Here is a 13,424-nt window from a genome sequence, read left to right as displayed (position 1 = left end):
GCGATTTCTCCTACACAAATCATCTTTTTGGAAAAAATGAACATTTGCTATCTAACTGAGAGTCTCCTCATTGAAAACATCCAAAGTTCTTCAAAGGTAAATGATTTTATTTGAATGCTTTTCTTGTTTTTGTGAAAATGTTGCCTGCTGAATGCTAGGCTTAATGCTATGCTAGCTATCAATACTCTTACACAAATGCTTGTGTAGCTATGGTTGAAAAGCATATTTTGAAAATCTGAGATGACAGTGTTGTTAACAAAAGGCTAAGCTTGTGAGTGAATATATTTCTTTCATTTCATTTGCGATTTTCATGAATAGTTAACGTTGCGTTATGGTAATGAGCTTGAGGCTATGATTACGCTGTATGATTATACAGGATTGCTCGACGCAAGAAGTTAACTTCTTATGGCTTGGGGGAAGTATTTCGACATCTGGAAGAGAAGCGGGCTCAAAGTAAACTGCCTGTTACTCAGGACCAGAAGCTAGGATATGCATATAATTGGTAGATTTGGATAGAAAACACTCTAAAGTTTCCAAAACTGTTAAAACAATGTCTGTGAGTATAACAGAAATATGGCAGATGAAAACCTGAGGAAAATATATCCAGGAAGTGGGATTTTTGATGTGGGTATTTTCAATTGAATGCCTATAGAGTATTTAATGGGTTAGGACCCATATTGCAGTTCCTATGGTTTCCACTAGATGTCAACAGTCTTTAGACATTGTTTAAGGCTTGTTTTCTGAAGAATGAGTGGCCTGAGGAAGAATGCTGGAATGCTGGTTTGCGCGCACCCTTCGTTGTTTTTCCTTTCTATTGAATACGCTATTGTCCCGTTTAAATATGATCAATTATTTAGACCATTGACAACCTGAGGATTATCTTGTCTCATCGCTACAACTCCCGGGCTCAGGAGAGACGAAGGTCGAAATCCATGTGTCCTCCGAAACATGGATTTCGACCAAGCCACACTGCTTCTTAACACAGAGTGCATCCAACCCGGAAGCTAGCCGCACATATGTGTCGGAGAAAACACTGTGCACCTGGCGACCTGGTGCCCACCACAGGAGTCGCTAGTGCGCGATGAGACAAGGATATCCCTACCGGTCAAACCCTCCCTAACCCGGACGACGCTAGGCCAATTGGGCTCGAACCCAGAGTCTCTGATGGCACAGCTAGCACTGCGACGCTGGGGCAATTGTGCGCCGCCCTATGGGACTCCCAATCACGGCTGGAGAAGAGAGGGGAGGTGAGGAAAAAGGTTTTTCAATCCACAAAGCATGATGTTTTGTGGCTCAAAGATGACTTAATCCATTAAATCATCCTGGTGTTCAGCGGGTTAGGGTTAGGCTGACTGGGGAGTAGGGGAGGAATGTTTCCATGTGTAGCTCCAAACATGTGCCTGTCAAACACTCCAGCTACAGACAGAGCACGGCACTGAAAAAGGAACCCCAGAGGAAACTACTGATATAGAACCCCAAATGACGATACTGATATAGGAACCCCAGAGGACAGAGAACAATACTGATATAGGAACCCAGAGGACAATACTGATATAGAAGCCACAGAGGACAATACTGATATAGGAACCCCAGAGGACAATACTGATATAGGAACCCCAGAGGACACTACTGATATAGGAGCCCCAGAGGACAATACTGATATAGGAGCCCCAGAGGACAGAGGACAATACTGATATAGGAGTCCCAGAGGACAATACTGATATAGGAACCCCAGAGGACACTACTGATATAGGAGCCCCAGAGGACACTACTGATATAGGAACCCCAGAGGACACTACTGATATAGGAGCCCCAGAGGACACTACTGATATAGGAACCCCAGAGGACACTACTGATATAGGAGCACCAGAGGACAGAGGACACTACTGATATAGGAGCCCCAGAGGACACTACTGATATAGGAACCCCAGAGGACACTACTGACATAGGAACCCCAGAGGACAGAGGACACTACTGATATAGGAGCCCCAGAGGACAGAGGACACTACTGATATAGGAGCCCCAGAGGACAGAGGACAATACTGATATAGGAACCCAAGAGGACAATATTGATATAGGAGCCCCAGAGGACGATACTGATATAGGAACCCCAGACGACGATACTGATATAGGAACCCCCAGAGGACGATATTGATATAGGAGCCCCAGAGGACGATACTGATATAGGAACCCCAGAGGACAATACTGATATAGGAGCCCCAGAGGACAGAGGACGATACTGATATAGGAACCCCAGACGACGATACTGATATAGGAACCCCAGAGGACAGAGGACGATATTGATATAGGAACCCCAGAGGACGATACTGATATAGGAGCCCCAGAGGACAGAGGACGATATTGATATAGGAACCCCAGAGGACGATACTGATATAGGAGCCCCAGAGGACAGAGGACGATATTGATATAGGAACCCCAGAGGACGATACTGATATAGGAACCCAAGAAGACAATACTGATATAGGAGCCCCAGAGGACAGAGGACGATATTGATATAGGAACCCCAGAGGACGATACTGATATAGGAACCCCAGAGGACGATACTGACATAGGAACCCCAGAGGACGATACTGATATAGGAACCCCAGAGGACGATACTGATATAGGAACCCAAGAGGACAATACTGATATAGGAGCCCCAGAGGACGATACTGATATAGGAACCCCAGAGGACGATATAGGAACCCCAGAGGACAGATCATGATACTGATATAGGAACCGCCAGAGGACGATACTGATATAGGAACCCCAGAGGACAGAGCATGATACTGATATAGGAACCCCAGAGGACAGAGCATGATACTGATATAGGAACCCCAGAGGACAGAGCATGATACTGATATAGGAACCCCCAGAGGACAATACTGATATAGGAACCCCAAAGGACAGAGCACGATACTGATATAGGAACCCCAGAGGACGATACTGATATAGGAACCCCAGAGGACAGAGCATGATACTGATATAGGAACCCCCAGAGGACAATACTGATATAGGAACCCCAGAGGACAGAGCATGATACTGATATAGGAACCCCAGAGGACAGAGCATGATACTGATATAGGAACCCTCAGAGGACAATACTGATATAGGAACCGCAAAGGACAGAGCATGATACTGATATAGGAACTGCCAGAGGACGATACTGATATAGGAACCCCAGAGGACAGAGCATGATACTGATATAGGAACCCCAGAGGACGATACCGATATACAGTGGGGCAAAAAAGTATTTAGTCAGCCACCAATTGTGCAAGTTCTCCCACTTAAAAAGATGAGAGAGGCTTGTAATTTTCATCATAGGTACACTTAAACTATGACAGACAAAATGAAAGAAAAAAAATCCAGAAAATCACATTGTAGGATTTTTTATTAATTTATTTGCAAATTATGGAAAATAAGTATTTGGTCATTAACAAAAGTTTATCTCAATACTTTGTTATATACCCTTTGTTGGCAATGACAGAGATCAAACGTTTTCCTTAAGTCTTCACAAGGTTTACACACTGTTGCTGGTATTTTGGCCCATTCCTCCATGCATATCTCCTCTAGAGCAGTGATGTTTTGGGGCTGTTGCTGGGCAACACGGACTTTCAACTCCCTCCAAAGATTTTCTATGGGGTTGAGATCTGGAGACTGGCTAGGCCACTCCAGGACCTTGAAATGCTTTTTACGAAGCCACTCCTTCGTTGCCTGGGCGGTGTGTTTGGGATCATTGTCATGCTGAAAGACCCAGCCACGTTTCATCGTCAATGCCCTTGCTGATGGAAGGAGGTTTCCACTCAAAATCTCACGATACATGGCCCAATTCATTCTTTCCTTTACACGGATCAGTCTTCCTGGTCTCTTTGTAGAAAAACAGCCCCAAAGCATGATGTTTCCGCCCCCTTGCTTCACAGTAGGTATGGTGTTCTTTGGATGCAACTCAGCATTCTTTGTCCTCCAAACATGACGAGTTGAGTTTTCACCAAAAAGTTATATTTTGGTTTCATCTGACCGTATGACATTCTCCCAATCTTCTTCTGGATCATCCAGCTCTCTAGCAAACTTCAGACAGGCCTGGACATGTACTGGCTTAAGCAGGGGGACACGTCTGGCACTGCAGGATTTGAGTCCCTGGCGGCGTAGTGTGTTACTGATGGTAGGCTTTGTTACTTTGGTCCCAGCTCTCTGCAGGTCATTGGTGTCCTTTGACAGCTCTTTCCTTTGACAGCTCTCTCTGGTTTCCTTTGACAGCTCTTTGGTCTTGGCCATAGTGGAGTTTGGAGTGTGACTGTTTGAGGTTGTGGACAGGTGTCTTTTATACTGATAACAAGTTCAAACAGGTGCCATTAATACAGGTAACGAGTGGAGAGAGGAGCCTCTTAAAGAAGAAGTTACAGGTCTGTGAGAGCCAGAAATGTTGCTTGTTTGTAGGTGACCAAATACTTATTTTCCACCATAATTTGCAAATAACTTCATAAAAAATCCTACAATGTGATTTTCTGGATTTTTCCCCCTCATTTTGTCTGTCATAGTTGAAGTGAACCTATGATGAAAATTACAGGCCTCTCTCATCTTTTTAAGTGGGAGAACTTGCACAATTGGTGGCTGACTAAATACTTTTTTTCCCCACTGTAGGAACCCCAGAGCATGATACTGATATAGGAACCCCAGAGCATGATAATGATATAGGAACCCCAGAGCATGATAATGATATAGGAACCCCAGAGGACAGAGCATGATACTGATATAGGAACCCCAGAGGACAGAGCATGATACTGATATAGGAACCCCCAGAGGACAATACTGATATAGGAACCCCAGAGGACGATACTGATATAGGAACCCCAGAGGACAGAGCATGATACTGATATAGGAACCCCAGAGGAATACTGGCTAAACACTATCACAACTCTCAATAATTGAATCAGGGATACTATTGCTGGACTATAGAAAACATGTGCAACCCAGGTACTAGAGGACTGGTTGGGGGTATCACCACTCTCTCCTGCTATGGTTCTCTTACCTGTCTCTGTAGTTGATGACGGTGTCGATGATGGCGTTCATCTGTTTGGTGAGTTTGGGGGGGTTGGGGGACAGCTTCTCGGCAGGGGGACGTCCACGCCTCTTCTTTGCCTTCTCTCCTCCCTCTTCCCTCCCTCCGTCCTTCTCCCCTCGTCTCCTCCTCTTCCTCGACTTCTTCAGACGGATCTCTTCCTCCATTTCCTCCAGGTTACCATCCTCTACTGCCTGTAGAGGGCGACACACAGATAAAAATGCACTCATATACTGTAGCTGTCCTTCCCATTGTTCTGGTTACAGACTGAACTAATGAGCTAAGAACAAATGTGCAGCTGTAGTAGTCACATTGTTTCAGAATGCCACAATTCTTACCTGTCTAACAGTATTAAGCATGTGTTCGTAGGACTTCTAGTTATGAAACTGAAAGTATTCAGTATTCGGAAAGTATTCAGACCCCTTGACTTTTTTCACATTTTGTTACGGTACAGCCTTATTCTAAAATGTATTAAATTAAATGTTTTCCTCATCAATCTACACACAATACCCCATAATGACAAAGCAAAAACAGGTTAGACCTTTTTGTAAATGTATTTTAAATAAGAAACAAATAACTTATTTACATAATTATTGAACCTTTGCTATGAGACTCAAATCAAATCAAATTTTATTTGTCACATGCGCCGAATACAAGTGTAGACCTTACCGTGAAATAGTTACTTACAAGCCCTTAACCAACAATGCAGTTCAAGAAATAGAGTTAAAAAAATATTTACTAAATAAACAAACGTAAAAAAAAAAAATTATAATTCAAAAAGTAACACAATAAAATGACATAACAATAACGAGGCTATAGACAGGGGGTACCGGTACCGATTCAATGTGAAGGGGGCACCAGTTAGTTGAGGTAATTTGTAAAGTGACACATAGATAATAAACAGCGAGTAGCAGCAGTGTAAAAACAAAGGGGGGGGGGTCAATGTAAATAGTCCGGGTAGCCATTTGATCAATTGTTCTGCAGTCTTATGGCTTGGGGGTAAAAGCTGTTAAGGAGCTTTTTGGTCCAAGACTTGGCGTTTCTGTACCACTTGCCGTGCGGTAGCAGAGAGACCAGTCTGTGACTTGGGTGACTGGTGTCTTTGACAATTTTTTGGGCCTTCCTTTGACACTGCCTAGTATATAGGTCCTGGATGTTAGGAAACTTGGCCCCAGTGATGTATTGGGCCTTATGCACTACCCTCTGCAGTTGCCATACCAGGCGGTGAATCAACCGATCAGGATGCTCTCGATGGTGCAGCTGTAGAATTGTTTGAGGATCTGGGGACCCATGCCAAATCCTTTAAGTCTCCTGAGGGGAAAAAGGTGTTGTCGTGCCCTCTTCACAACTGTCTTGGTGTGTTTGGACTTTGGTGATTTGGAAACCAAGAAACTCCACTTCAGCCCTGTCGATGTTAATGGGGGCCTGTTTGGTATTGAGTTTCCAATGATCAAACTTGAAATGTGTCTACCACTTGATTGGAGTCAACCTGTGGTAAATTCAATTGATTTGACATGATTTGGAAAGGCACACACCTGTCTATATAAGGTCCCACAGTTGACAGGGCAAGTCAGAGCAAAAACCAGTCCATGAGGTCGAATTAATTGTCCGTAGAGCTCCGAGACAGGATTGTGTCGGGGCACAGGTCTGGGGAAGGGTACCAAAACAATTCTGCGGCATTGAAGGTCCCCAAAAACACAGTGGCCTCCATCATTATTAAATGGAAGAAGTTTGGAACCACCAAGACTCTTCCTAGAGCTGGCCGCCCAGCCAAACTGAGTAATCGGGGGCAAAGGGTATTGGTCAGGGAGGTGACCAAGAACCTGATGGTCACTCTGACATAGCTCCAGAGTTCCTCTGTGGAGATGATAGAACCTTCCAGAAGGACAACCGGAAGCCACTCCTCAGTAAAAGGAACATGACAGCCCGCTTGGAGTTTGCCAAAAGGCATCTAAGGCAACTCTCAGACCATGAGAAACAATATTCTCTGGTCTGATGAAACCAAGATTGCTCTCTTTGACCTGAATACTAAGCGCCACGTCTGGAGGAAACCTGTCACCATCCCTACGTTGAAGCATGGAAGTGGCAGCATCATGCTGTGGGGATGTTTTTCAGCGGCAGGGACTGGGAAACTAGTCAGTTTCAAGGGAAAGATGAACGGAGCAAAGTACAGAGAGATCGTTGTTGAAAACCTGCTCCAGAGCGCTCAGGATCTCAGACTGGGGTGAAGGTTCACCTTCCAACAGGACAACGACCCTAAGTACACAGCCAATACAACGCAAGAGTTGTACAGCTATGTAGCTGATCTGTGTACAGACCCTAAAACATTTGGTAAAAGGAACGGTGGGTTAACTGCCTCGTTCAGGGGCAGAACGACAGATTTTTACCTTGTCAGCTCGGGGGATTAGTTAACTAGTCCAACGCTCTAACCACCTGATTACATTGCACTCCACGAGGAGCCTGCCTGTTACGCGAATGCAGTAAGCCAAGGTAAGTTGCTAGCTAGCACTAAACTTATCTTATAAAAAACAATCAATCATAATCACTAGTTAACTACACATGGTTGATGATATCACTAGTAGATCTAGCATGTCCTGCGTTGCATATAATCGATGCTGTGTGTACTGTTGCTCCAATGTGTACCTAACCATAAACATCAATGCCTTTCTTAAAATCACAGAAGTATATATTTTAAATCTGCATACTTAAAAGAAATCCAGGTTAGCAGGCACCATTAACCAGGTGAAATTGTGTCACTTCTCTTGCGTTCATTGCACGCAGAGTCAGTGGATATGCAACAGTTTGGGCCGCCTAATTTGCCAGAATGCCACATAATTAAGACATAACATTGAAGGTTGTGCAATGTAACAGGAATATTTAGACTGATGGATGCCACCCGTTAGATAAAATACGGAACGGTTCCGTATTTCACTGAAATAATAAACGTCTTGTTTTCGAGATGATAGTTTCCGGATTCGACCATATTAATGACCAAAGGCTCGTATTTCTGTGTGTTATCATGTTATAACTAAGTCTATGATTTGATAGAGCAGTCTGACTGAGCGATGGTAGGCAGCAGCAGGCTCGTAAGCATTCATTCAAACAGCACTTTCGTGCGTTTGCCAGCAGCTATTGAGCTGTTTATGACTTCAAGCCTATCAACTAATGAGATTAGGCTGGTGTAACCGATGTGAAATGGCTAGCTAGTTAGCGGGGTGCGCGCTAATAGCGTTTGAAACCTCACTCGCTCTGAGACTTGGAGTGGTTGTTTCGGCTTTTGTGGATCGATGGGTAACGCTGCTTCGAGGGTGGCTGTTGTCGTTGTGTTCCTGGTTCGAGCCCAGATAGGAGCGAGGAGAGGGACGGAAGCTATACTGTTACACTGGCAATACTAAAGTGCCTATAAGAACATCCAATAGTCAAAGGTTAATGAAATACAAATGGTAGAAAGAAATAGTCCTATAATTCCTATAATAACTACAACCTAAAACTTCTTACCTGGGAATATTGAATACTCATGTTAAAAGGAACCACCAGCTTTCATATGGTCTCATGTTCTGAGCAAGGAACTGAAACGTTAGCTTTCTTACATGGCACATATTGCACTTTTACTTTCTTCTCCAACACTTTGTTTTTGCATTATTTAAACCAAATTGAACATGTTTCATTATTTATTTGAGGCTAAATTGATTTTATTGATGTATTATATAAAGTTAAAATAAGTGTTAATTCAGTATTGTTGAAATTGTATTTATTACAAATACATTTTTTAAATGTTTTATTTTAAATAAATCATCCGATTAATCGGTATCGTCTTTTTTTGGTCCTCCAATGAAAATTCATAATCGGTCGACCTCTAGTACAGACCCTAACACATTTGATTAAAGACCTGAACGCTATGGACGTACAGCTATGTAGCTGACCTGAGTACAGACCCTAAAACATTTGATTAAAGACCTGAATGCTATGGGCGTACAGCTATGTAGCTGACCTGAGTACAGACCCTAACACATTTGGTATAAGACATGTAAAAGACATGTACTATGGATGTACAGCTATGTAGCTGACCTGAGTACAGACCCTAAAACAGTTCAGAACAGTGGTTTTATTTGGTTTTATTTGCTTCCACTGATTAATAATTAATCCCCAAGAAATGGCAGAAAATTAAACCTGTCAAACTGCTATTTTGAAATTAAAGTCCTGTTTCAAATCAAATCAAATTGTATTTGCCACAAACATGTTTAGCAGATGTTATTGCGGGTGAAGCGAAACGCTTGGGTTTCTAGCTGTGCAGTAATAGTGCAGTAATATCTAACCATTTTCACAACAATACAAACACCCTAAAAGTAAAAGAATAAATTAATATATAAATATTAGATGAGACATTTTGGAGTGGCATTGACCAAAATACAGTATAATAGAATACAGTATATACATATGAGATGAGTAAAGCAAAAATATGTTGTGGCGTACAGCAGGTCAGCCGACAGGGGGAGACTCGTCGAGGCCTGGTGACAGACGGAGTATAAATCATGAGGCGATGGCTCCATCTGCTGGACGTGCCAGGTCTCGACGTGCTCTCCGGCCAGGACTAATTGGGGCTGATTGGGGAGTAATCAAGGGCTGATTGCTCACCAGCTGTACAACTCCAATAAAGCTGCCAGAAGAGCAGCACACAGGGAAGAGACTGGGGGAGGAAAGGACTCCTGTATAGTTGGGGACCCGAAGCCCAGAAGAAGGTATCCCGGAGAAGGTCTCTTGGGGGAGACCTATTCTTTTCTTTTGGACTATTATTTGAATAAACACCTTTGAAACTGAGCTAATCCTACTCTGCCTGATCTGTGTAAACATTTTGACATTATTAGTTTTAACATTATTAGTGACTAGTGTTCCATTATTAACCTTTTGCGTGTAGGGGGCAGTACTTTCGCTTTTCGTTTTCTCAGCCCCAGAAACTAGAATATGCATATAATTGTCAGATTAAGATTGAAAACACTCTAAAGTTTCCAAAACTGTGAAAATATTGTCTGTGAGAACTGATATTGCAGGCGAAAACCTGATGAAAATCCAATCAGGAAGTGCCTCTTATTTCGAAACCTCTCTGTTCCTATGCATGCCCATCCTCCATTTAAAGGGATATCAACCAGATTCCTGTTTCTATGGCTTCCATAAGGTGTCAACAGTCTTTAGACATAGTTTCAGGCTTTTATTTTGAAAAATGAGCGTGAAAGATCACATTGCGTAAGTGGATGGGTGGGGGCTCTCAGAATGAGTTTTGCGCTACAGAGTAATGCGGCTATTGTTTCTCCCGGTGTTATTGAAAAACCTACACACCCGGTTGATATATTATTGAATATATATTTTTTAAAATACCTGAGGATTGATTATAAAAAAACGTTTGACATGTGTCTGTGGACATTATGGATATTATTTGGAATATACATCTGCGTTGTAGTGACCGCTCTTTCCTGTGGATTTCTGAACATAACGCGACAAACAAACTGAGGTATTTTGGGTATAAAAATTATCTTTATGGAACAAAGGGAACATTTGTTGCGTAACTGGGAGTCTCGTGAGTGAAAACATCCGAAGATCATCAAAGGTAAACGACTCATTTGATTGCTTTTCAGATTTTCGTGACCTAGCTACTTAATGCTTAGTGTACATAATGTTTTGTTATGCTATCGATAAACTTACACAAACGCTTGGATTGCTTTCGCTGTAAAGCATAATTTCAAAATCTGAGACGACAGGTGGATTAACAAAAGGCTAAACTGTGTTTTGCAATATTGCACTTGTGATTTCAAGAATATGAATATTTTTTAGTAATATTATTTGACTGTGGAGCTATGCTATTCAGCGGTTGCTGACGAAAATGATCCCGCTAACGGGATGGGTAGCGTCAAGAAGTTAAAGTGGCCAGTGATTTCAAGTCTTTGTATATGGGGCAGCATCCTCTAAGGTGCAGGGTTAAGTAACCAGGTGATATCCGCCTAGTCATTGCTATTTAACAGTCTGATGGCCTTGAGATAGACTGAAACACAGCTTCGGTACCAGCTTCGATGGACCTGTACTGACATCACATTCTAGATGATAGTGGGGTGAACAGGCAGTGGCTCGGGTAGTTGTTGTCCTTGATGTGACATGCCTTCCTGTGACTTTGGGTGCTGTAGGTGTCCTGGAGGGCAGGTAGTTTGCCCCTGATGATGCGTTGGGCATCACGCAGAGAAACTTAAAACTTTCCACCTGCTCCACTGCAGTCCTGTCGATGTGGACAGGGGCGTGCTCCCTCTGCAGTTTCCTGAAGTCCACGATCAGCTCCTTTGTTTTGTCGATTTTTTTTTCTTCCTGGCACCCTATACCCTCATCTCCTCTCTGTAGGCCGTCTCATCATTGTTGGTAATCAGGCCTACTACTGTTGTGTCGTCTGCAAACTTGATGATTGAGTTGGAGGCGTTCTGAGCCCTCTCCTGTACTCCCTGTTCACCCATGCAGGTGAACATGGAGTACAGGAGAGGGCTCAGAACGCACCCTTGGGATCCCCAGTGTTGAAGATCAGCGAAGTGGAGGTGTTGTTTCCAACCTTCACCACCTGGGGGCGGCCCATCAGGAAGTCCAGGACCCAGTTGCACAGGGCGGGGTTCAGACCCAGGGCCACAAGCTAAATTATGAGCTTGGAGGGTACTATGGTGTTGAATGCTGAGCTGTAGTCAATGAATAGGTATTCCTCTTGTCCAGATGGGATAGGGCTAGTGTGCAGTGTGATTGCATCGTCTGTGGATCTATTGGGGTGGTAAGCAAATTGAAGTGGGTCTAGGATGTCAGGTAGGGTGATATGATCATTAACTAGACTCTCAAAGCTCTTCATGACGACAGAAGTGAGTGATACGGAGCGTGGGGACAGCAGACTGGGATAGGGAGAGATTGAATATGTCCGTAAACACTCCAGCCAGCTGGTCTGTGCATGCTCTGAGGACGCAGCTAAGGATGCCGTCTGGGCCGGCAGCCTTGCGAGGGTTAACACATTTACATGTCTTACTCACGTCGGCCACGGAGAAGGAGAGCCCACAATCCTTGGTAGCAGGCCACGTCAGTGGCAGTGTGTTATCCTCAAAGCGGGCAAAGAAGGTCTTTAGCTTGCCTGGAAGGAAGATGTCGGTTTCCGCGAAGTGGCTGGTTTTCCTTTTGTAGTCCGTGATTGTCTGCAGACCCTGCCACATACGTCTTGTGTCTGAGCCGTTGAATTGTGACTCCACTTTGTCTCTAGAATGAAGTTTTTCCTGTTTGATTGCCTACAGAGTGAAAAACTACACTGTTTGTATTCGGCCATATTCCCAGTCACCTTGCCATGATGAAATGCGATTTCCAGTTTCTGGTTAGGGTAGATTTTAACAATCACAGTGGGTACAACATCCCCTATACACTTCCTGATAAACTCAGTCACCAAATCAGTGCATTTGTCAATGTTATTCTCAGAGGCTACCCGGAACATATCCCAGTCTGCGTGATCAAAACAATCTTGCAGCGTGGATTCAGACGAGAGTTAGCACGGAGCAAAATGGAGATGTGATTGCGGAGGGTGGGGGAGGACCAGTAGCAGTGGTCGAGTGTTTTAGCAGCGCGAGTACTACAGTCAATAAGTTGATAGAACTTTGATGGTGTTTTTTCTTAAATTTGCTTTGTTAAAATCCCCAGCTACAACAAATGTGGCCTCAGGATATGTGTAATAAAGTTTGCATAAAGTCCAGTGTAGTACTTTGTGGGCTGTTGTGGTATCACTTTGAGGGGAAATATACATGGCTATGACTATAACCAAAGAGAATTCTCTTGGTAGGTAGTAAGGTCAACATTTGATTGTGAGGTTTTCTCGGCCTGGTGAAAAAAAGGACTTGTGTTTATGTATGTTATCACAATCACACCATGAGTAGTTAATCATGAAACATACACCCCCGCCTTTCTTCTTCCTGGAGAGTTTTTTATTCCAGTCTGCGCGATATACTGAGAACCGAGCTGGCTGTATGGACAAAGACAGTATATCCCGAGAGAGCCATGTTTCTGTGAAACAGAGTATGTTATAATCCCTGATGTCTCTCTGGAAGGAGATCCTCGCCCTGAACTCGTCTACTTTATTATCCAGAAACTGAACATTAGCGAGTAATACACTCGGAAGCGGTGGATGGTGTGCATGCCTCCTGAGTCGGAGAACAAGTCCACTCCAAATACCTCTTCTCCACCGGCTGTGTTTTGGATCAGCCTCTGGAATCAGTTCAATTGCCCTTGGGGGTACGAACAAAGGATCCAATTCGGGAAAGTCATATTCCCAGTCGTAATGCTGGTGAGTTACCGCCGGTCTGATATCCAAAAG

The 13,424-nt window shown here is 43.6% G+C and overlaps 1 protein-coding gene across 14 annotated transcripts in view; it reads right to left on the bottom strand.

Annotated features, from left to right (window-relative positions):
- smarca2 (SWI/SNF related BAF chromatin remodeling complex subunit ATPase 2) overlaps positions 1-13,424 on the bottom strand; it is a 130,947-nt gene that overhangs the window by 28,905 nt on the left and 88,618 nt on the right. For all 14 annotated transcript variants that reach the window (XM_031829514.1, XM_031829504.1, XM_031829509.1 and 11 more), the window contains one exon: positions 5,030-5,253. In XM_031829514.1, coding sequence (XP_031685374.1) covers positions 5,030-5,253 — 224 coding nt within the window. The remainder of the gene's footprint in view (positions 1-5,029; positions 5,254-13,424) is intronic.

This window comes from Oncorhynchus kisutch, linkage group LG8 (assembly GCF_002021735.2).
Source record: "Oncorhynchus kisutch isolate 150728-3 linkage group LG8, Okis_V2, whole genome shotgun sequence".
NCBI classification, from domain to species: Eukaryota; Metazoa; Chordata; class Actinopteri; order Salmoniformes; family Salmonidae; genus Oncorhynchus; species Oncorhynchus kisutch.
The sequence above is the reverse complement of the archived record's forward strand: the minus strand, read 5'-3'. Positions and strand labels throughout refer to the sequence as shown.